General features: G+C 35.8%; 2 protein-coding genes across 3 annotated transcripts in view; both read left to right on the top strand.

Annotated features, from left to right (window-relative positions):
* The window catches only part of LOC128190060 (uncharacterized), a 40,801-nt gene extending 24,172 nt beyond the window's left edge, over positions 1-16,629 (top strand). The window contains exons 24-55 of the mRNA XM_052861960.1: positions 180-261; positions 2,760-2,886; positions 3,127-3,202; positions 3,541-3,599; positions 3,936-4,111; positions 4,252-4,394; positions 4,526-4,653; positions 5,285-5,556; positions 5,855-5,977; positions 6,250-6,324; positions 6,583-6,717; positions 6,931-7,018; positions 7,159-7,300; positions 7,684-7,812; positions 8,192-8,268; positions 8,400-8,509; positions 8,897-9,150; positions 9,358-9,442; positions 9,638-9,774; positions 10,021-10,238; positions 10,588-10,752; positions 11,167-11,465; positions 11,787-11,898; positions 12,025-12,148; positions 12,412-12,567; positions 12,736-12,913; positions 13,147-13,241; positions 13,419-13,499; positions 13,870-14,053; positions 14,374-14,542; positions 15,174-15,374; positions 16,289-16,629. Coding sequence (XP_052717920.1) covers positions 180-261; positions 2,760-2,886; positions 3,127-3,202; positions 3,541-3,599; positions 3,936-4,111; positions 4,252-4,394; positions 4,526-4,653; positions 5,285-5,556; positions 5,855-5,977; positions 6,250-6,324; positions 6,583-6,717; positions 6,931-7,018; positions 7,159-7,300; positions 7,684-7,812; positions 8,192-8,268; positions 8,400-8,509; positions 8,897-9,150; positions 9,358-9,442; positions 9,638-9,774; positions 10,021-10,238; positions 10,588-10,752; positions 11,167-11,465; positions 11,787-11,898; positions 12,025-12,148; positions 12,412-12,567; positions 12,736-12,913; positions 13,147-13,241; positions 13,419-13,499; positions 13,870-14,053; positions 14,374-14,542; positions 15,174-15,374; positions 16,289-16,419 — 4,531 coding nt within the window. The 3' untranslated portion in view covers positions 16,420-16,629. The remainder of the gene's footprint in view (positions 1-179; positions 262-2,759; positions 2,887-3,126; positions 3,203-3,540; positions 3,600-3,935; positions 4,112-4,251; positions 4,395-4,525; positions 4,654-5,284; positions 5,557-5,854; positions 5,978-6,249; positions 6,325-6,582; positions 6,718-6,930; positions 7,019-7,158; positions 7,301-7,683; positions 7,813-8,191; positions 8,269-8,399; positions 8,510-8,896; positions 9,151-9,357; positions 9,443-9,637; positions 9,775-10,020; positions 10,239-10,587; positions 10,753-11,166; positions 11,466-11,786; positions 11,899-12,024; positions 12,149-12,411; positions 12,568-12,735; positions 12,914-13,146; positions 13,242-13,418; positions 13,500-13,869; positions 14,054-14,373; positions 14,543-15,173; positions 15,375-16,288) is intronic.
* Positions 16,630-18,492: 1,863 nt separating this feature from the next.
* LOC128190430 (carbohydrate sulfotransferase 1-like) lies at positions 18,493-23,073 on the top strand. 2 transcript variants are annotated; one of them, XM_052862473.1, is made up of 4 exons: positions 18,493-18,687; positions 21,011-21,121; positions 21,722-21,905; positions 22,256-23,073. In XM_052862473.1, exons 1-4 carry the CDS (start codon positions 18,615-18,617, stop codon positions 23,055-23,057), a joined length of 1,170 nt encoding a protein of 389 aa, XP_052718433.1. In that variant the 5' UTR covers positions 18,493-18,614; the 3' UTR covers positions 23,058-23,073. The 2 variants fall into 2 exon arrangements, with proteins under 2 accessions (XP_052718433.1, XP_052718435.1); XM_052862475.1 differs by having other exon boundaries at positions 18,498-18,687; positions 21,725-21,905.
* Positions 23,074-23,152: the final 79 nt, after the last annotated feature.

Here is a 23,152-nt window from a genome sequence, read left to right as displayed (position 1 = left end):
GGATCCTTGTAGGAAGAATGGGGTCCATGTAGGAAGAACTAGGTTCACGTATGGAAGAAGAATGAAGTCCAAGTCCTTGTGTGAAGAATAAGGTCCAAGTCGAAAGAGGTATGCTGCAACCCATCGAGAGATCATCCCTTGTCCCACATTGTTTCGTTGATATGTATGATCACTTACAGCCGCCTGTGCCCTGAAAATAGGCACCGTCATGTGCAGAGACTGAACAAGCCGCCGGGACGTAAGGACGCTTTTCCACCAACAGCGACAAACTAAAAGAAACAAAGTAACAAATTTTTGTTGAATACCATTCATATGTGTTACTATCAATAAACGAGAAGAACGTATTTCAGATTTTCGTTTTGTTTTTTTATTTTGAAGCCACCTTTTTAGAAAATGGACGCACTGTTTATGAATCAGATTATTTACAGATGGATTATAATAAATGTAGAGATATGAGGAAAACTATATATCTAATTTATCTGATATTCCTTTAGAAAAGGATATTGGACATTTACTGTAGTATCCGTGCATACATGGACTTAAACATGTTCTAAAATAATGTCGACACAATTCAGTAGCATTATAGCCTACCTTCAATCGAAAGCTTCATATTGGTACAGTTGTTGAAGATGACTTGATCAGGTCCAATGACCATGATGCTGTTCTCAGGCTTTATAGTAATTAATATACATTTAATTTTTGTTTAATCATTACATGCTAACATGTTTTAAGTTTTAAATGTAATTTCTAAAGAGTTGTTTTCTTACATTGAACTGCATACACAATTAAAACATGCACCGATCTGTGAAATGATTAATATTTGGTGAATTGTCGAAATTTAAAGCTTGGACTGAAAGATTCCAAAAATGTCCTCTATGTCGTGTTCAGTTCTACGCAATTTATTTTTAAGTGTAGTCGTATTTTGGTCAGTGACTGTCCAATGTAAGACGATACGGGGGAATATGTACATTTACGATCTGTACCGTGACTGTTGCCAGATCCAATTTGCTTTTTGCTCCGATAAAAGTAATGATGCATTTAGCAGAATAATTTATTTTAATTTGTCAAACCTAAAAGTAGCAAATGTTCCTTATGATTATTATATTGGGTTTAAGTATCTGAATCATATAAAATTCCGGTGAGGGGGGTCTGAGGGAATATTTTGCTTGTCGGGGGGTGGGGGTGGGGGTGGGGGGGGGGGGTAGAGGCTTATATCGCCACGTTAAAATTACTATATATATATATATATATATATATATATATATATATATATATATATATATGTTAATTTTTAAAAAATGAAACGTCCAGGTCTGAACCACCATCTCTAGCTCTCTTTATATCATGTGTTGGTGTTGATTTAAACAATGATATTAAATTGTTTAAGATGTCTATATTTAAACAAATTGCGATTTTAGAGAAAAATGGAATCAAAAGCCCTTCCTTTACATTAATCCGTTGTTGTTTTTGAAATTTAAAATACTTAATCATCATTGCAAACAAAATAGATGCATCGAGGATATTTTGAGAAGCATAAATCGGGTAAAAAATATTTACCCTGCGCGGATCTTAGGGGGAGGGGTCGGTAGAGTCCGAAGAGCCCCCCCCCCCCCCACCCACCCCCCCCCCCCCCCCCCGCCTCCATTGAAAAACTAAAATCAAATAAATTCACAAAGTAAAATTCTCGAAAATAGGCATCAGATTCTCAATGGTTAACAAGATTATCCCTCAGACACCCCCCTGAAAAAACAGATTCTTCTCATAAAGGCCCGAAAAGTTCGACTGTGGTCAAAAGTTTTAAGGACAACTTATCTAGACCCGGTACTTCCTGTTTACGCATGCGCATGAGATTTTAAGCGCAATATTTTGAAAGCGATGTTGATGTTTTGATTATTTTCTGGTTTTTGTACTGAAAGTCAGGTAATCAGTTAAATTTATTTAATTTCATCAAACAATTTAAATATGCAAAACTTTAAAACAACATGTTGAATGAATTTCACTCCTGTTTTACTCGTCCATTGTGAACCACGAAGTGTTCATCACATTCAAAGTTGTTGGTACCCTAATGAAATGAAAGAAGGAATACATATAAACTCTAAAGTTCGTTTAAGTTACCCAAAAGTGACTTTTTCCGCTACTATTTGATTCAAATCCTTACGTGTGACGGACTATATTGTCTTTACTGGGTTTTTTTTTAATACAAAACAAGATATTTTTATAGCAGGGCCCTCGTTAGCCTTTTACTTTGTATGGGACTGCATTAATGTTCTACTTATAGTAATTTTTCTCTGCACCAATCTTGGAAGACATGGATAATCATGAAAATATATATCAAAATATTGTGACAGTCTGAGGCAACTGATCACCAGAAAGAAGTTTGAAAACACCTGACTAGAGATTCAGGGGGCCTGGGTTCCAGCCCTCTCTTTCAGGCCATTATTCCTTTCATCCTGTTATATTTGGTGCCAAGGGCGGAATTCCGTACAGGGTACAGATTCAGGAATGTTGATAACCAGATGGCTTAGTTGGTAAAGTACTAAACAATAGAGATTCAGGGGGTTCAAATTCCCCTCTGATCTGTTATTTTTTCTCCCATATCCCATCCCATTACAGTATGGATTAATTTACCTCAACTTGGAAGCTGCAGCTTCCAATATCTTGACACTTTTATAAATATACTTTTATACTTATTTATTGTGTCTCTCCACTGCAAGCAAACTGTAAATATTTATTAAAATGTATGCACTTTTCTTCATTAGGTGTTCAAGATGAGTTTTGAGTTTATCATTCCATCACAAAAAGATGACCTTCTGAACAAAACAGAAATCAATCAGTATGTGGTGGATGAGGTGTTGTCGTTCCGAGAGATTCCCAGTGCTTTGCAGTGTAAGTTGTTTATGTTTTAATTGTAAAGATGCCATACATTGTAATGGATACTGCCTGTTTGAAGAAAAATTCACTTACACTACTAAGATGCATATAAAATTATCACTTTTTAAGATTTTTTATTAAATAATGACTGAGATTGAAAGTTTTAAAACAAGCATTCTTATGTTTTTTACTATGTAGAAAATGATGATAATGATGATTGCATGGGTTTTTTGAAGTAAATTCTTTTTCTTGCAGCTGTGAAGAGCAGTTTTCGCAGTAATGGGGCTCAATGTTTACTTGAAAAGTTTGACGTGTTTTTCAGTATAATTATGTAAGTCATGATCTGACATTTTTACATTAATACCATTTTGATAAGTCTTAGAAAACATTAAGACCCTTGCATCATACCTAAGAGTTGAGGCCATTGCAATATTTGGTAAAAATTAGGAAATTTGAATTAGAGACAGGTCTATTTGATAATCCCAATTAAAGAAAATTTATATGATCCTTGCTGTTTGTTTAGAATATTTATTAAGTAGAGAACCTCTTAACAAAATTGATAATTTGATAAATTTGTCAACTGCTGATACATGTACTTAACAAAATATGCATCAGATAGGGACTTATCAATGAACACTTTAAATCGTAATATGCTATGTGTTGTTGCAGTTTGAAAAAAGATGTGAAACCAGATTTAAAAGAAGATGCCTGGCAGTTAATTTTAAAAGGTAAAATACTGCCATCAACATTTTCTGATTGAGTGGAGGTGTTAATTACCATACATTCTTGTTTACATTATTCACTTTATCAACAAAAATTCAAATGGAAAAAAAGATCAACATGCATATCATGTACACTTTAAAAAAAAACATTTATGCAGACCAATTTGTATGGTTATTATTACTATACATGTGACTTAATAGCATGTGTAGATTTATACACAAAATCTGACAGTTGGTAAAAATATTCTTTATGAATAAAATTTTGATAGTACTGTCATATCCAACAATCAAAAAATTAAACCACAATATTGTCAGGTTTTATATTTGCATCAAATCTTGTAGTTGGCAAGTCATTGGCCACAGAGGTAGCAGGTGTGTTGGAGGACACCTCCCTGGAGCCAGGGTCTCGCCTGGCGCACCTGAACCAGGTGAAAATGTTGTGTTACCTGCTTTGTCAGTACATGGAAATGTTTGAAGACGACAGCAATGAAAAATCAGATGTCATCACAACAGGAAAGGTAAACAATGATCTGTTTTATATGTTAATTGTGTGTACACTGAAATATATTTACTGATAGATACATTGATTTATTTGTTAATAGCATTGAAAAGTGTACGTTTATGAAGAAATGGAATAATTTGTCTTGATTGTATTCAGGGTCGAAAGAACAAGAAATCAACAGACATGGCTATTGACTGGGATGTGGAGAGAGAAAATGGAGTCAAGACACTGCTTCACTTGGTCTCGCTGAATATTTTGAGGCTCTGGGATCCACCAATCGCAGAAGTAGAATTTGTCAAGTAAGTGTTAAAACCACAAAATATTCAAAAACAATGGAGAATATACAAGATGTAATGTAGTAGACTGAATCCAAAGTTTTCTAGAGATGTTTCAGTTGTAATGATTATGTCCTCGTATATTTGTTTTACAGCATGATAACAAACTTGGTGTACAAACTACTGGAGAATCCACACATTGTGTATGTGAAGGCCAAGGAGACAAGGACTGCAATATTTAACATTGTAGGAGTAATGGTGAAGCGCTACAACCATGCACTCAGTAAGTGGAGTTGATGCACAAAGTACAGTCAAACTTTGTTATCCTGAACTAGATAATACTGTATAATAACTTCAAGATATTCGAGATATCGAAGTAAAATACTATAAAAATAAGTGGTTGGGACTTACAATCACTTTGACATATCCATTGTATTCGAGATATTGAAGTTCAAATGTAGTTTATATTCATGTATAGGTATTATTTCAGATCAGTCATGTTCCTTCTTGATTCTATTGAATATAATGTGGAAGCCACTAGTTCAGATATTTGGTTTTTTTTACTAATGAGGCTCCTAATGCAAAAACAGTTAAGAAAACTATATTACAGAACCTTCTCAGAACCAATTTCGGGGAAAAGTTTTATTTACATGTACATGTACGGAATATGAGAAAAGTTAGAAAATGGTTTTTGAATCTTTTTTGTGTAAATTTGAGATTTGCTGCTGACAGCACTGACACTCGCTATGGAATATGAATATTTGATGTACACATATAAATTTGAATACTAGTACCAGATTATCATGCCATTGATGCTAAGAGTGCTTTAAAATGATGTAATAAAGCTGCTCATCATATTACCACCATTAGGCACCATACATTTCCTTACTGGAATTGATTTGTGTACCTGACAGGTGCCAGTCTGAAGATCCTACAGCAGCTCCAGCACTTTGAGCACCTGGTGTCCCCGCTGGCAGAAATGACCAGTATCATCACCACAGAGTACGGCAACAAGAGTGTGGTGGCAGAGATCATGCGGGAGTTAGGCAGGAAGGATCCAAAGGACCTGGTCAGAGACAACACAGGGACAAAGTCGTTTGCCACCTTCCTTGTGGAGTTGTCCGAGAAAGTTCCTGGAGTGATGATGTCCAACATTAGTGTGGTCCTCTGTCACTTAGAGGGAGAGGTAAAGAAGAGTGTTGGTTATTCATATCTGCTGATAAGATTCTTAACTGTCACATAATTGTATATTTACTTTCCACTAAATGATCCCAGCACTGATAAATCAAATTTAAACAGATTTGATAATAATGTGAGGATCATCCTGAATTGTCATGCAGAGTTTACAGTCTGATGATAAAGCATACAGATGCATTGACTTTAGACATGCAGATTTGCTTTTATGCCACTAATCTAACTTTCTGTTGCATGATGCCAGCTTTGATAAAACTTGAATGTATAAATAATGTTATTTTTCGCTGCAGTCCTACACAATGAGGAATGGTGTCCTGGGGGTGATGGGAGAAATCTTACTGAAGGTCCTGAGTAAGGACAGCTTGGAGGACAAACTGAAGGACACTCGAGATCAGTTCCTGGAGAAACTAGAGGTCAGATTAACAGCGATCAGAGCTGTAACTCTAGATCTGTTCTGTTCATACTGTATATTGTATCTGTGGACAATATTAAAATTTTAACAACAAATTGTGCATGTTAATGTCTGGTGAAAAAAGTGGTCTGTTTATTCACATTCATCATTCTGCCAGTTACTCAAAATTTATTTCAAATTGTGCTCATTTTATACATAAATGCATATAGTATAGGCAACTGTATATAGTAAGTATTTGTTAATTTATGTGTAATTTTGTCTTTTACGTTTTAGGAACATATCCATGATGTCAACGCTTTTGTGAGAAGTCGAGTTCTTCAGATTTGGTTGAATTTAGTTAATGAAAAGGTATGTTGATAAATTTGATGTGTACAGAAATCAGAAGCACTACGTCCTGTCTGTTCTACCTTTGTTAGAACTTTAATACTTTGTTATAATTCTGAACTGTTTAAGTTAATTTCTTCAAATTCTGGGTCATTTGTGTCTAACAATCACATCTTAAGTCAACATATAATGGGTTAATAGCCATAAAATATATTTTGAACTCTTGATATCTGCTATATACATGTCCATTCCACATATATGTTTCTACTTTCCTTTTTACAGTGCCTCCCCCTGCCAAGACATGAGCACCTGCTGAGTCTGTGTATCGGTCGACTACAGGACAAGTCGTCCCAAGTCAGGAAGCAGGCCATTCAACTCGTCACTGCATTCATCAAGTCCAACCCATTCGCAGCAAAGGTACTGACTCAGTTCCTTTAGAAATATTGCTCTTGGTCTTAATACTGATGTAAAAATATGCACCTGGTAAATATAGTGTATCCTTACATATTTGGAAGAGAGTTGTATAAATTGAGCAACCCTCTTGTGGTTTAGAAGATTTTTATGGTGTAGAAAATCATGAATCTAGTGTTTATTATTGTCTTAATTCTAATCTTGCATGTTTTCCCACAGCTGTCACTTGAGGACCTAAAGGCAAACTATGAAAAGGAGAAAGAGAAGTTGGAGAGCATGGCTCCAGAGGAACAATCAGTTTTGGAAGGTTAATGATTTTACTAACTACATTCAATGTCTAAATGATGATGGTCAAAACAATCTGTTAAATAATAGGTGACTGTACTTTGTGCTTGAATTTTTTTTACTAGATCCTTCAGATTTTTACTTGTGATTATTTCTTGTTAGATTCCACATTAGTGAAGATTGAAGAGGAGTGGAAACCTCTGGAGAAAAAACTGAGGAAAGCTCTCAAAAAGCTGGAAGAAGAAGAGGAGATGGAAGAGGACAACAATGAAGAGCTGATTCAGGATGAGGAGTCTGCTAACAGGTAGGGAAAGTGTCAAAATGACATCAAGCAAGAACCAATCCAAGATGTCTGCTAATAGGTAGGGAATGTCTCAAAAGTGCATAAAACAAGGAGCTAATTCAAGATAAGGAGTCTGTTTATAGAAGGGGAATTTGTTAGAATTATACAAAACAAGCTGAGGAATGGATTTTCCAGGAGTAAGAGATTGCCAATGTGTTGAAATGTTTCGAATTGGCAACAAAAGTGAGAGGTTTTCCAATAAATGGGGAACATGTTGAAATCATGCAAATTGCACAAGACAATGGGTAGAAAAATTAGAATTGACAATTAACTGTACATTTTGAAAATAATTACAACTACATGTAGTTATATTTCATGATTACATTTGCTGATTTATATTCTAGTGTCATGGACAGGATTTACAACCTTTTGACTGAGGAGAAATTTTCCGATGCCAAACTGTTACTGGCTGCCTTCAAGGATGCCTTCCCAGACAACTCTTTTCTACAGGACATAACAAAAGAAAGTCAGAGGTCAGTTATTAACACATTATCACACTGCCAGCAGTTGGTGAAGCTAATTTTGTTCCGTTTGTTTGCCATTCCATACAATGTGTCTTTAAAATCTTTCTTTCTTTTTTTTAAATAAAACAAATTTAGATGTAGAACATGGTTATACAATGTAAAATTTAGAAAAAACTTCAGATTTTAAGTAAAACTACATCACAATTAACTTGTTTTTTTATAGTTCTACATGTATTTGTATAGATGAGAGAAATACATGTGTATGACAACCTTATACACAAGAAAAGCTTTTTTGCACATATATATGTAATGTGGATGAAGTGAGATTGATTTCCATTTGTTTACTATGCATTATTCGTAGAAGTTGAATTCTTCTGTTTATTTTCAGTGAGGCTGACACTGAAGATTCTCAGAGATCCACTGATGGCAACATTGACTTGGGTCACATGAAAATGATTTTCTTTGGTAATAGAAAAATATGACATATCTCTATATACAGGACATTTACCAAGGTTATCCATTTGTTAAGCCATTGTATCATTAAAATATACATATGTGAATCAGCATCTTTTACCTTTATGTTTACCTATATGTAGGTCACAAAAAACAAAGTCTGGTGATTACCTCTGGCATTGAAGAGGAGAAAGAGAAGGACCCCATAGTGAATGAGGTTACCAAACAACAAGTCCTTGTTCAGTACCTTAAGGTAGCTACTCTCCTCAACCTTTCTAATTTGTAGAGCTAAAAAATTGCTTGTACATGTAGTAATTATTGAATCCCTTCCCTCTCCCTACAAATATGGACGCAGTTAACAAAAATTTACACTGGTTCGTGTGGAATTAATTGTTGTGGTGATCCACACAATGAAGTGTTCATCAAAGTAAGAAAAACGTTGAAAATTACTTATCCATTATAATTATAAAGGCAAGAAATATAAATGAATTGAAAGCATATGCGTCACAGATTTATGAATAAAACTAGCTAGAAATGACGATTGATGAAAAAAGCATGCTTATACATGTTTATAGCAACAATGATACAAACATGTACCTTGTAGACACTGTACTGATTTATATACTGGTTCTCCCACTAGGACTGCTGTGCCTTTGCCACTCAGATCCAGGCAGCTGTTCCTGTGATCTGTCAGCTCCTGGGCTCAAAGACTAACACAGATATCCTGGAGGCCATTGATTTCTTTGTCACTGGTTTTGAATTCGGCGTGACGTTGACCATGATGGGAATTCGCCGTATGTTGCACTTGATCTGGTCCCGAGAATCGAGTGTCAAAGAAGCTGTTGTGTCGGCTTACAAACGACTCTACCTCAACCCTCAGGGGGGAAACCAAAGGTAATGGCACCATCTAGGAGGACTAGATAAAACTTCTACACTTGTGGTTAAAAAACATTTTTACCGAAAATTTTTACACAGCATTGTATGCAATTGTAAATGTAAAATTAGTATATTTGCACAAAAATGTATTTATACCCATAGATCTATTTAAGAAAGCAGTATACTTTTAAAGATATTTTATTTAAACAATGAATGACTTTGTAGAGCCAAAGCCTTCTCCATTGTGAAGAATCTGTCAGCGTTGTTGTCGGGGGCCAGTCTAGGGGATTTAACATCACTGGAGGGATTGGTAAGATATTTACATGTATATTTAAAATAAGACAATCACGGCAGATTGAAATAAAGTAAGATAAACAGAAAGTGTGTCCCAGTGTATATCAAACCCACATTTGCATGTATTTAGGATTATGCCTGTACATTTTAATGAGAATGTGTATTGAGTGTAGAGATTGGTAATTTGTAATTGTACCTTTTACCCCACTAGGTGGTGGAGCTGATGAAGTCGGGGGAGATTGAGCAGAGTGTGATACAGATGCTGTGGGAGAGGTTTGCCATGAAGGTCCCCAACACCACCGTGGAGGACAGTCGGGCGGCAGTCACACTGCTCTATATGATAGCGGGGTAAGGGAGCAGATACATGATTAATGTGTTACAAGTGTATGAAGGGTATACCTGTACATGTGTAATGTATTACAAGGGTACCGGTACATAATATCAGGGTAAGATGGTAGCTATAGAGATTACATCTGTTTGAAAGAAGAGTAAGGTGGTTGACAAAATACTAGTATTTTGCATCAAGGTTAAATTTTTTTTTAAGGAATTGCCTAGTTTGTTTTGAGTGTTATGTCTTCTTTATGTGGATTCCAGGGCTGACATGGGAGTAGTCAAGAGCAACATTGACGTCCTAGTGAAGGAGGGTCTGGGAGAGAGGGCGGAGAATGACTTTATTCTGGCCAGGGACACCTGTCTGGCCCTGCTGAAGCTGGGTCCTCCTAAGAAGGTTCAGGGACAACTCCAAGCAGAGCCGTTCCGCTTCCCCCAGAACCACCAAATGTTTGACAGACTACAAACACTGCTCATCAATGGTAGGCAGAGGAGATGAGAATTGTTTCTTTTAGTAACTGATGTTTATTGCATAAATATTTTTTTTGTTGGTGCAAATATTTAGGTTTTGCTTCCAGAATAAGCACATGTACAGTATTTGTTTTGCAGTATTATTTTTACATATTTTTAACTAATGACCGTAATTTATTATAAAATCATTTTTTGCAAATAAATTGATTTTGGTAAAGATGAAACCACAAAGCAATAGTACCATTCAGAAATATCAAGTTGAAACGGTTTGTTATTGATTAAAAAATATGTAAGTGCATGATGATGATGATAATAACTTTTGTAGAAGATTAAAATTAGAAAAATATGTTTATGTATTAGGTGTTCAACAGTTTGAGAATTCCTATTGGATCCCGTTTGGAGAGCAGGCCATTAATGTAATATACAAGCTTGCTGAACACCCTGACATTATCTGTGGTGACATCATCAAGGCCCTGGCCAAAGAAGTTATCAAGGCAGAGCAACTGAATCAGACTCTAAGTCAAGGTAAGACTTGAAACAAGTAATAAAAAAATGTAGACCACAGGTTCTTGTATCTCAGATTAAAACTAAAGAAGTAAAGACATTGGAAAGTGGAAACATTCATTTGATGTTGAACATAAAATGGAAGTAAAGGCTTTATTTACATTTAAGTAAACATTATGTCTATCAAAGGTCTTCCAGTAAGTATCAATAATAGTATAAAGTAGAATCATTTAAATTCAAGGGAACCAATGATCATGGATTGTCAATATTTTAATGACTCATAAGTACATGTAATTTTTTAGATTCACTGGTATATCATCAATAAACTTAAAGTGTGTCTTTGTTATAAATATATATTAGGAATGTTTGTTTGTTCTGCCCACAATTTACTTTTAATAACTCCATAGTAGTTAGTTTCATATTCTACATTGCCAGAGACACCAATGGAGGAGGAGAAGCAAGAAGAGACTGAGCCCAAAGAGACTGACCCACAAGACGCCAGTCCCTCCAACAGCCAGGACACCAGTCCTTCTAACAGTCAGCCCAGCAGCCAGCCCAGCTCCTCAGCCACTGTCATCCTGACCCGACTCATCGCGTTCGCCGGTCACGTCGCCTTCAGACAGATGGTCCACTTGGATACATATGTGTTTGGTGAGCTGAAGCGGAGGAGGGCGATACAGGAACAGAAGAAGGACATGAAAACGCCCAAAGCTGACAGGCGGGGAAGCAAAGTGGTAGGGAAGGAATCTCAGTGTTTTTATTTATTGCTGTTAAATATACAGTCAAACTTTGTTATCTCGAACTGAATGGGACTGTTTAAAAACTTTGAGATATCCGAGTATTCAAGATATCAAGAGTAAAATACTTAAAAAATAAGTAGTTAGGACTTACAAATCACTTCGACATATCAATTGTATTCGAGATATCGAAGTTCAACTGTATTCATTATCATACACCAAAAATTTTTAAATGCAATTATAGCTGCTGCACAATCTGAAATCTGATTTAATTACATTGTTACATGAAAACAAAATTGATTGAAATTTTCTTTGAAGGAAAAGAGCACGGCTGAAGCCATTGAAGATGAGCTTGGTTTGGCTGGAGCTGCTGAGGAAGATGCTGATGCAGAGTACATCCGTAAAGTGTGTGATGTGGAGATTGTCACAGGTAATGTGGAAACGGTCACTTTTAAGTTTGTGTAGTGGAAGAAAGTGATGTGGAATCTTTGAGGTTTTTTGGTATCTCTGAAATGATGATTTTTGGCCTTGTTATAAACCTTCATTTCCTTTACAGGAGACTCGTTGTTGGGCAGCATTGGTCCTCTGCTGGTGACTGTCTGCACCAATCAGAATCGATACTCAGACCCCCACCTCCGGTCAGCGGCCACCCTGGCCCTGGCTAAGTTCATGCTGGTCAGGTATGTTCCTGGACATGTGTATACAAAAAATCTCTATATGTATAGTTAGAAATGAAATCAAATTATCTCCAGTAAAAAGAATAATCCATAAAAAAGGTTGACAAGTGTTCCTAATATTAAGTTTATAAATACACTGTACTTGTTCATGAAAATATTATTGTCTGTATTTCATCAAATGATTCACTGACTACTAATAATCAAGTTTGGAGTTTTGCAATCCAAAAGTACCCCTTTCTTAGTGTAGCTGTTTGTTTATTTTCCAGCTCAGAGTTCTGTGAGAGTAACCTTCAGTTGTTGTTCACTGTTCTGGAGAAATCGCCTTACCCCACAATACGAGCCAACACAATCATTGCTCTTGGGGATCTGACGGTCAGATTCCCCAACCTGATAGAGCCCTGGACCCCACATATGTATGCCAGGTCAGTGAGCAACTGCTTGTTGCATAATCATGTGATATGTTTTCTCACTGCAGTGTTACCTGTTAGTCTTTGAATTTACCTGTAAGTTTGTAGATTTACCCTTTAGTCATTAGATTTACCCTTTAGTCACTTGAAATTTACCTTTAGTACCCGAATGTACTTTTTCAGACTGCGAGATGAATCTCAGACTGTGAGGAAGAACACCCTCCAGGTGCTAACACACTTGATCCTTAATGACATGGTCAAGGTCAAAGGCCAGATCAGCGAGGTTGCAACCTGTGTTGTGGACCATAACGAACGAATCTCCAGTCTCGCCAAACTCTTTTTCCATGAGCTGTCTCACAAGGTAAAAACTAGCGGTGCATAATCTCAATTGGCTTAATCTCCATGAAATTACCTTTACCATATGGTCTGTAGTCCTGGTTTATTGTTTTACTTCAACAAAAAAACTTTTTATGGTTTCATGTTTAATTGAAAATTCAGTTCAAACTTCAGCAAATCCATGGTATGTTTTACAATTTATTATGACAGATTGTTGAAGAATAATTTGTTAACAATACCTGTATTTCTATTTTGTAGGGTAATGCCATCTACAACATAATGCCTGATGTGATCAGTCGCCTGTCTGACCCCGATGTTGGAGTGGATGAGGAAAACTTCAGAATTATCATGAAGTAAGTACATGTGTTCTCTTGTGGTAGAGAGTAAAAAAAACTGTATATTGTGGTCATTCATTGGAACTTGATGTATGTATTACTTAGATTTTAATTTTCTTGATAGACTTTCATACATGTTATCAATGATAAACTATTCCTTCCCAGATTAATTATAGACATTGATATTGTTTCCAGGTACCTGTTCTCCTTTATTCAGAAGGACCGTCAGTGTGAAAGCTTGGTAGAAAAACTCTGTCATCGCTTCAGGGCAACAAAGTAAGTAATTGTACTGACTTTAATAGGTCTCCAGTCTTGCCAATTGTACACATAATACACATACATGTATATGTACATTGTAGCTCTGATTCGTCAGCTTACCGTACTTTAAGAACAGATCTAATTTTTTACATTTTTCTAATAATAAATATACATTTGTAAACACTTCTATGAACTCTTTTGGGGAATTCCGTGTAAGATATTTATAAATCTTATTTGAAATATTGCAACGCATCTACAGCATATATTTATATGAATTGGATCTTGTATTTTCCTTCATCATTCATCATATGCTGAATAATGACTGTAGAATATTCATTGTTACCTGTACATTGTTCATTTAATGAGATAATGTTACAATTTGTTTCAGGACGGACAGACAGTGGAGAGATTTGTCCTTCTGTCTATCCATGATGTCATACAGTGAGAAGTCGATACGTAAACTCCAGGAGAACTTTGCTTGTTTTGGGGACAAGTTGGCTGATGAGGATGTGTATAGCTGTTTCTGTACCATCATCAGTAAATCCAGGTCATTTGCCAAACCCACAGCAAAGGTAGGAATATGTCAAAGCAATCAGCTGTATGACGTTTTGTTAAAAGAATGAATTAGTTTCAGAATTTCAGAAAATTTGCCCAGTATTGTGTTCTACAAGATTAAATGATTAACATAATTCTCCATTTGCAATTATATGTAAGAGTCTTTAAATACAAGTTTTTACAAAGTACATGTAGAACTACCCGCAAAAATTGATTTGATGAAGTAATGATTAGGAATTTAATCATTTTTGCAAGATACATGTACATGTATACCAGTTGTTTATAAACTCAATGTAGATCGGACATAGATCTGATGAGATTGTACTGTTTATTTCAGACCTTGATAGATGAGCTGGAGCAGCGTCTTCAACAGTGTCACACCAAAGGACTGGAGGACGGGGAGATAGCGGTCAAGGCCAGCCAGGTCTCCTCCCAGGCGGCCGCACAGACTAAGGGGAAGTCCCGCACAAAGTCCGCCAAAACACCGGCCAAAGGCAGAACCCCAGGTAAATAGTCTGGTTTATAACCCTTTAAAAGGGCATTGCCACGATTTTGGTCAAATTTTATTTTTTCTATTTTTGTTGTTTTTATGCTTTAGTTATGTATTTCTGATGATCAACCAAAATATGATTGTCAGTCGTAGAGTTTTAAGAAAGAGACAGAGCTCACAGTTCTTTGTTATGTAAACAAGGCTTGTGCCATGTTTTTATTTATCAGTACATTGGTTCAATATACCTGTAAAAGTTCGTTTTCAAGCTGATTTTTCTATATGCTTATTTGTTTTAACATAAATTATAAACAGTTCCTAGCATTTGTCACATTCATTTTAGGTCTAAACGTAAAATTTTGTTTTTCAAATTCAAAATGTAAACAAAAACATGACCTCAGCTTTGTTTACAAAACAAAGAAATGTGAGCTTGGTATCTCGCTGACACTCAAATTTTAGTCGACTATCAGATATGGCTTATTAAAACATTGTAAACATTGAAAACAAAAGAAAGGTATGTTAACCAAAGTCGTGATCATACCCCTTTAAAACACACCAAGGGGGGAAATGCTGTGAATGTTATGAATGAATTTGTATTTTGATTGTCATTTGTTTATCAATGAATGCAAGGGCCTGTTCTTGTGTTGCAGCCAGAGGTAAGCGTGGTGGTCAACGCCGACTAGACAGCAGCAGCGAAGAGGACTTTGTGGACGGGGTGGAGAATACGACCCCAGCCCCACGCAGCAAACGCCAGCCCAAGGGAAGACAGACTCGACAGAAACCCAAGGTCTCGTTTGATTCTGACTCGGACAGTGAAATAGAGCTGTTTGACCTAGATAAATCCTCCCAAGGTCAGTGAGTATCTAATGAATTATTAACAACATCTAGTTCATGTGGGGCCCCCTTAGATATGTGCTGGTGGAACTATGGCTGATTCTGCTTCAACAATAGTTGCTGCTTCCGTGCTTTTCCGTCTTTTTACCTGCATCATAGATGATATATATTTAAAACGAAAATATTTTCCTTTTTCGTACAGACTGATTTTGCATTTAGTGAAGGTAAAAAATTAATTTTAAAGTCCTTTTTTTCCTTGGTCCTACTGTATGTACTACTATTTTTTCTTTAGTCTTTCCTGGTACAGTTTCCAAAATGCTTACCTTTGTAGAAGTGATGATAAATATGACCCTTAAATTCGGGTTGTGTCAGTTTTAACTGTTTTTGCATGTTGCATGTACATGTAGATTGTAGAAGGCAATTTGAATATAATGAATGTTGCAGTTTGTCCTAACAATGGTGATTTAATTTTAATGCTCTGTAGCTAAATTTGCTATGGTTTTTGCTTATTTGTCGGTCTTTGTTTGCTCTTGTTTAAAGTTTGAAAAGAAGCCTGATTTATCTTAACAATTATTTCAAGTGGTGAAACCTTTGTAATCTTACCAGTAACAACTTTTGTCATGTGTTACTACCAGTAAATGTCATATATGTTATTATGTAAATGTACTTTCCTCAACATTTGGGGAATTACATGAAATGTTACCGATACGTATACGTAGCTTCTGTTATTATTAAGTTTATCTAATTCTGAACAGTTTCAATGCTTTTACGTGTATGTGGGTCTCTAAATTTGGTGAACAACAGTTGAAGAAGTTACATGCATTGAGATGTTATTCAAAAGCAAACATCAAGATTGAATTCTATCTATATTCTGAGCACAGTTTCACTGTAAGTACATGTATATAAAGACGCTGATCTCTATCTCCGACAGGCACTCAGGTGACGGGTGAGGGCGACCAGTCTGACGACTCGGACCTGATGCCCACAAAGCGCTCAGCCAGGCGTGTCCTGACCTCCCCCCGCCGGATCCTACCCCTCCAAGACCTCAACGGGGACGTCTGACGCACCCCATCCCCCTCCTAGGGCCCCTCAGAGCGGGACCACGCCTTGTTCTGACGAGAGGATGTATACCGACGGAATCTTGATCTGTTAATTCTTTCATCAACGGAATCTTATGCTCTGTTATCTCTCTCCATTGTCTGCTATCTCTTTTGTCATAATTATGTATCGTTATTTAACCATATGAATAAATCTTAGAAATAAACAATGAAAATCCTTGTTTATTTTTATTGTTAGATAATGCACAAGAACCAAGAGATGGATTTTGTTTAAGTGAGATATTACTTTCTGCACCAGATGATGAGGCGTGTCACGTCGGGCTTAAATTGACTTTCATTTTCACCTGTCGATATCCATAATTAACGCAGACAAAAAGTACTTCATAATCGAAATACTTTCACTGGTTAAGACATTTCAGATATAATATTTGACCTCAAAGTACGTTTTAAATTTTTTTTGGAAAGGTCAAAATTAGAAAAGGCCCAACGGTATTCGAACTAATGACTTACGGATTCGTAGTGAACGTTCTTACCCACTCTGCTAAGCTGTTAGGAAAAAAATTGGAGAAAAAATATTTATGAAACTTTACTTGATTTCATTGTTTATTTCGATAGGAAATTATAGATAGATCGATAGATAGATAGATATATATATATAGAGAGAGAGGTGTCCCATACAACCTTAAGGTACCTCACTACACCTACACTTATACTTTTTAAGACACCACGTCACAAGATGGCGATTTAAATGTTTCGTTAAACTGTTTATATCCTATAAATGGGTTGAATATCGTCGAAGCTCAGTGGTTAAAGTATTGGCCTTCTTGACCGCAGATCATGAGTTCGAATCTGTCTGGAGCTTTTGTTCATGTTAATTGAATTAAATTTTTGAAAATGTAATTTTTCATCCAAAATTACACATATTTTTTGCCTATTAGACTTAAATAATTCTTATCCATTATTATATCTATCATAATCAAATAATTTTCTGCTGATTTGAGAAAATATTTCACGATGTAGTGAGCCACCTTAAAACTGGTTACATGTACTTTTGCTGTGAAACATGAATGCTCATATCAAAACCAACCACTCGCAGCAAAGAGCGGGTTAGGATAACACAGATAATATCTCTCGTCGAGTTGACCACCAAAATGAATTAAAAGTTTCTTTAGAGAGCCACGCGCTTTTACCATACTGACCTCTAAGTGCTCATTGTATGTGTACCTATACTACCGTTAATGTGTATCAGCACCTTTACGACTTAGTTCAAAGAAAGAAAACAGATTTCACGGTGCCTGTAACCCCGGAATATTTTATAACGATCATACGACTATACATGTATAGCGATATCAAATCATGAGAATAAAAACTTGCTGATTCTAAAGTCAAACGCTGCATGCAAGAAGAGGTTGAATTTTTGTCTTCAATCGTTCTTCCTCTTTTCATTTTTTTTTCAATTTATTTTAAAATAGACTTATACGACACGCTATAGCTTTAGATATAACCAGTGCCCGATGATTAGAAGGTATATCCTAATGGTAATACAAGGAATAGAGAATACAGTGTAATCTATTAACTTGTTCTGATGTAGAGAACAGTATATGTAAACAGTGCGAAATAAACCATAGGTATATTTTAAAACAAACATGTAGCTGTGATACTTCACCCATTTTATAATATTTCGGTATAATAATTTTTTTCTCGAATTCGATAGTTATAATCTGTACCAATTTTAAAAACACTGTTATCTTGGTAGAATTTAGAGCGTATAGTGCTAGTAATAATTAGTCAATGTTCTACAGCAATGGGCGTCAATATTGATGTTTAGTATTCGTACTTCTTCCCAGGAGATGGGTGTCCGAGGTTTGTTGTTTGATTGGTTTTTTGGTTTTTTTTTGGGGGGGGGGGGGGGGTCGATGGTGCAACTTAATATGTTTCACAATTTTACGATATTAGCGAAAGAAGTTACGGTCAATCGATCTTAAACGAAGTTGAAAAAGATGTAACATATTCACCTAAATGGATAATGGTCTAACCATCTGGGTCCGAAATTACACGAAAGACTTGATTTTATGGAGATTTTGTGTATAAATACTAAATGCCGTGTTGAGGAGGTACATTACCAGCCGCGTGTCGCCGGACCCACACGCCGAGATTAGCTCTCTCAGGAGAAGAAAGTCTCCGTCACTTTACAACACAATGATTCTAAGGCTTGGAAGACTCGGGTATTGTTCCCGATATTTGTTGCTTCCGGCATTACTGTCCATTTTGTGTAAGTATGAATTTTAAAAATATCCTCAAATTATTCACAACGTGGTAAAGCAGTAATTCGATGAATTATTGTGCACAAGTTTGGATTTCTGATATTTCTAAAGTTTCCACTGAATGCAAATGGGTTTGATTTAATTTAAACAGATTTTATTGACTAATCAAATGGATTAGGCAACAGACAAAGCCTATATAAACTCTCTCCAAAATACAAAGTCAAGAAGTGGTGTTATTAAATTATCATAGAATATAGTATATATAACTTATAGCATTATTTACCAGTTTACAGAGTGATTTATTATAGATATTTTTTGTATACAAGACAAGAGATAATTGGATGTTAAATAATAAGCTTGACTTTTGTCGTATAATTATAAATTGTAAGTTAATTTGTCGCTTAACATATACATGAACACATTCATACCTACATTTATAAACCAAATGATGGGTTTGATTGTAAGTCTTGTAAATGTAGAAGCATCCCCTCCCTAAGTTCGCCCTAAAAAGACTTTCCCGTCGTATAAATGACTTTTTTCTGTTAAAAATGAAATTTATTGAGGGATTACATGATTTGAAACATACTTGTACATGTCTTCCCGAAGTTGAACAATTCATGGGTCGAACGCATTTTTTCTATTTAAAAAAAATCCCTTGATAAATTGAGAACCACCCCCCCATCCCTCCAGGGTTAGAGGGAGGGAGGAGAGAACCTCCTAGTTGATCCAGATTACTAGTATAGTTGTTCAGGGTATGGGAAGTTTTTCATTGGGGATTCCTTCTCTACAACATCGGCATAAAATTAGGAAAAGGTAAAGACCTCATTTTGCTTGTTCAGAATAAGTGTAATATATAAACATATGAAGGAGAGGTTCGTGTTCATACCTGGGGAGACAGGTACATGTAACAAGACTTCGCTACCCACTATTAGCCTCCAGCGGAAGAAAAGACGGATTGATTATGTATTTTTTATCTATGTATTTTCACATCAGTCGATAAACATAATTCTCGGTACAGTCTTGTCTTCACATCAGTAAACTAGTTAATGCCCAATATATATATATACGAACATACAAATACGTACATAGTGACTACATACAGTTCATGGCGTTTTTGTTTTTGTTTTCTTTTTGTTTTTGTTTTGTTTTTTGGTTGAATATCAACATTTTGAAAATACTATATTGTATTCAACTACTGATGTACATATAAAGTTATCTTACAAAATATTTATTCAAAGGATATCGGGTCTTAATGTATTTATTGCCGACACGAAAAAAGTCATGTTTAATCTCCGCACAAAAATACCCCTCTCTCTCTCTCTCTCTCTCTCTCTCTCTCTCTCTCTCTCTCTCTCTCTCTATCATATTAAACAATGAAGTTGTCTGATTGAGACATAGAATCTGTAAAAAAAAAAACCAAAACCATTGTCCCGTTATGTTGAAAATGAACAAAAATACTTTTTGATGAAAGGAATGATTGTGAATGTCCTTTACTACGTCCTTATGTAATTACTGCAATAGACAAAACAAGGCTAGTGGAACTTTTATAACGCGATATTTTAAATTGTTATTTCAAATACAGCATCTTCGCTAGCCGAGTGTTCGATTCACTATTCTCGGACACTTGGTCAGCAACGAAGGAAATCAAATGATTGACACAGAGTAGTGGAAAGCGTCATGTGCGCGTAGATAGTTACATTTGATAGATACTCCTCACATTGACATTTTTACATTGCAGCAATTAAAGCCTGCACCGCAGCATCACCTAACTTCGCTGTGATATTTAAGGAGAGAGAGAGAGAGAGAGAGAGAGAGAGAGAGAGAGAGAGAGAGAGAGAGAGAGAGATGAACAGGAAACTGCTATCTTGGTGACATAGGGCTATGAAAATATCAATTACCGGATAATATTGTTATGCATTTACTAGGCTACCCAATGATCAAAGAAAGCATTTTATTGATTGAGTAAAATAAAACGACATGATGCAATCAAAGAACTGAATGTACTCAAAGGTTTTATCTCAGACATAAATAACCACACACTCAGAATGAAAATTTAATACAACAGAATTGTGAAGAAAACAAAATCGTTGAATTCTTAATTCTTAGTATGACAATGGAACTAAATAACCTCTAGCAATTCTTAACAAAGGAAATAAATGCAATTTCAAATAACAGTTTGAGAAAGGAGAAAAGTATAAAAGTATTATGTGATTAGGGGGATGGAAAAAATGAAGAAAAGGTTTTTAAAAAAAAAAAAAAATAAATAAAAAAAATAAAAACTCGCTACTATCAAATTGATTCATAAACTAGAAATATTTATTACACTTGCAGGTGTAGTGTACTTGGGATTACTCAAAGACAGTGTCATGAGAACACCCATCATATACAGTAGTGTCGATAACATTGCGCGAATAGAGGGACAACAGGATCGGGCACCTGCCGGTAGGGATATACAGGCATATAAAAGACATCTTATACAGCATTTTCTTTTTTTGCATAATTCAGAGATTATTTATCTAAAATACCATATGTGTATTTTTTTTTAATTCACGTATACATATATTTTACATCATTTTAAGCTATTTTTTCATTTTTAAAACAACGTGTATTTTACAAGACCCATCGATGACGGCGCAATGTTACTTACATTTCTTTTTTATAAAACATGAAGATATTTTCATGAGAAGAATCTGATGTTTCACAAATGGCCATAAGTGGATGAATGTTCGTAGACTGAACTAAACGTGCGATTTACGTGCATGCGAATTACAAATCTACACGTTTGGGAGACAGAGAACGCAAAATAAAAAGAAGTCCAAATCCCGAACGACCAGAAATTAATGAGAAGAATCATAATGTTCTCTGTATACTAATATACATTGCTGTTATTTTTTCCTCTGGACTATTGCTATCTGATGTTCACAAAGCATTTGCTAATTATTTTTCCATGCACCATGTTTATAAGATCAAAGACTTATGAATAGTTACAAACATATAACGTCGTTATAATACACTCTTCTTTTTTTCTATTGTCGGTTTGAGAAGAAAAAAATAGAGTTAAGAACATACTAGTTGTGGCGTACCAGAGAAGTGGGTCAACTTTCACTTCCGAGATCCTTCAGCATGGAGACGAAAAGTCCTTCTTCAGCATGGAACCTCTGTGGCAGACCTACAGGACCTGTAACATACGGAGCGAGGGCATATGTTGTCTCAACAACAAGTGTCGGTCTGTAGAGTGTGCATGGTTTAAGGATGAAAAAGGTTTTATTAGATTTGTAGGAACGCTTCATCGTCGTTCGAATTTCGAATTTACAGTTTGGGTAAACGTTGATGCGCACTGGTTTATTCGTCAGATAAAATCTAGAAAAATCTAGAAAACGGAGTCAAACACAAATGTACATTATTAATTTTTAAGATAAGAATTTACACACTTTAAGTCATTTTAAGTTTTAAGAATTTTACATTTGTATTTGAAAGATAGAACACCAGTTTTACTTTTTTAATTCTAATCGAAATTAACTTTACCATTTCGACTAAAACAAAACGTCTAAGACTTTTTTCGTTTCGTGTTCACAGATTACCATTGCGCAAGTACGAAGAGATAGAATATGCCTTGTCGGTGCTACAGAAGATCTACACCTGTAATTTCAACGCTTTGTCATACAAGATTCTCAAATCCTTTGTAGCCTTTCCTAGCACAGGCCAAGGCTATCTAAGATCTGCTGGATGTTTCCAGCATAAAAGGGAAAAGAATGTAAGCCATTGTGTTCAACATCTGACAGACCTCTGTAGATCTTCCTCTGTCGTCATTATCAAGGTACTAAGAATCGATATGGAGTTAGCCAGGGTTTTAAAGACGTATCTAAACAACCTGTCTATCATCCACCTCGTGAGAGACCCCAGGGCCATTATGAACTCCCGAGCCAAAGGTCACTTCCTATCTAACGACCCGCTTTCTTCACAGTCCATGGCACTTTGCTCGGTCATGTATAAAAACATAATGAATGTGCAACGATATGATTCTTGTTTTACGCTACAGTTCGAACATTTAGCAAAGGAACCGGAACTAGTTGTCAGGCGACTTTATAGCTATTGCGGGTTAAACTTTACCATGGAAACCTCTCGGTGGTTAAAGCTACATACTAACGCCTCCCAGCGTGACTTGTTTCAACTTCCGGTAAATATAAAGGACCGCAAGATTACCTTTCTTAAAAATTCGATGCACGTTTCTCAAGACTGGAGAAGAAAAATGTCATTGAAAGACATTGGAATTATTCAAAATTCTTGTCACGAAGTGTTAGGGGTGCTTGGATCCCGCGTTTTTGCAGGAGAGTCGGAACTTCGAAATGTAAGCATAAGTGTTTTTAGCGCAATTTAAACGCACCTAGAAAATGATTCGATAGCTTCACTTAATGTTTTAACTGTAGTGTGAATACGAAAATAAGGCAATGGGCATCAATTAATACCCGTGTG

Source organism: Crassostrea angulata, chromosome 6, assembly GCF_025612915.1.
Source record: "Crassostrea angulata isolate pt1a10 chromosome 6, ASM2561291v2, whole genome shotgun sequence".
Lineage (NCBI taxonomy): Eukaryota > Metazoa > Mollusca > Bivalvia > Ostreida > Ostreidae > Magallana > Magallana angulata.
The sequence above is the reverse complement of the archived record's forward strand: the minus strand, read 5'-3'. Positions and strand labels throughout refer to the sequence as shown.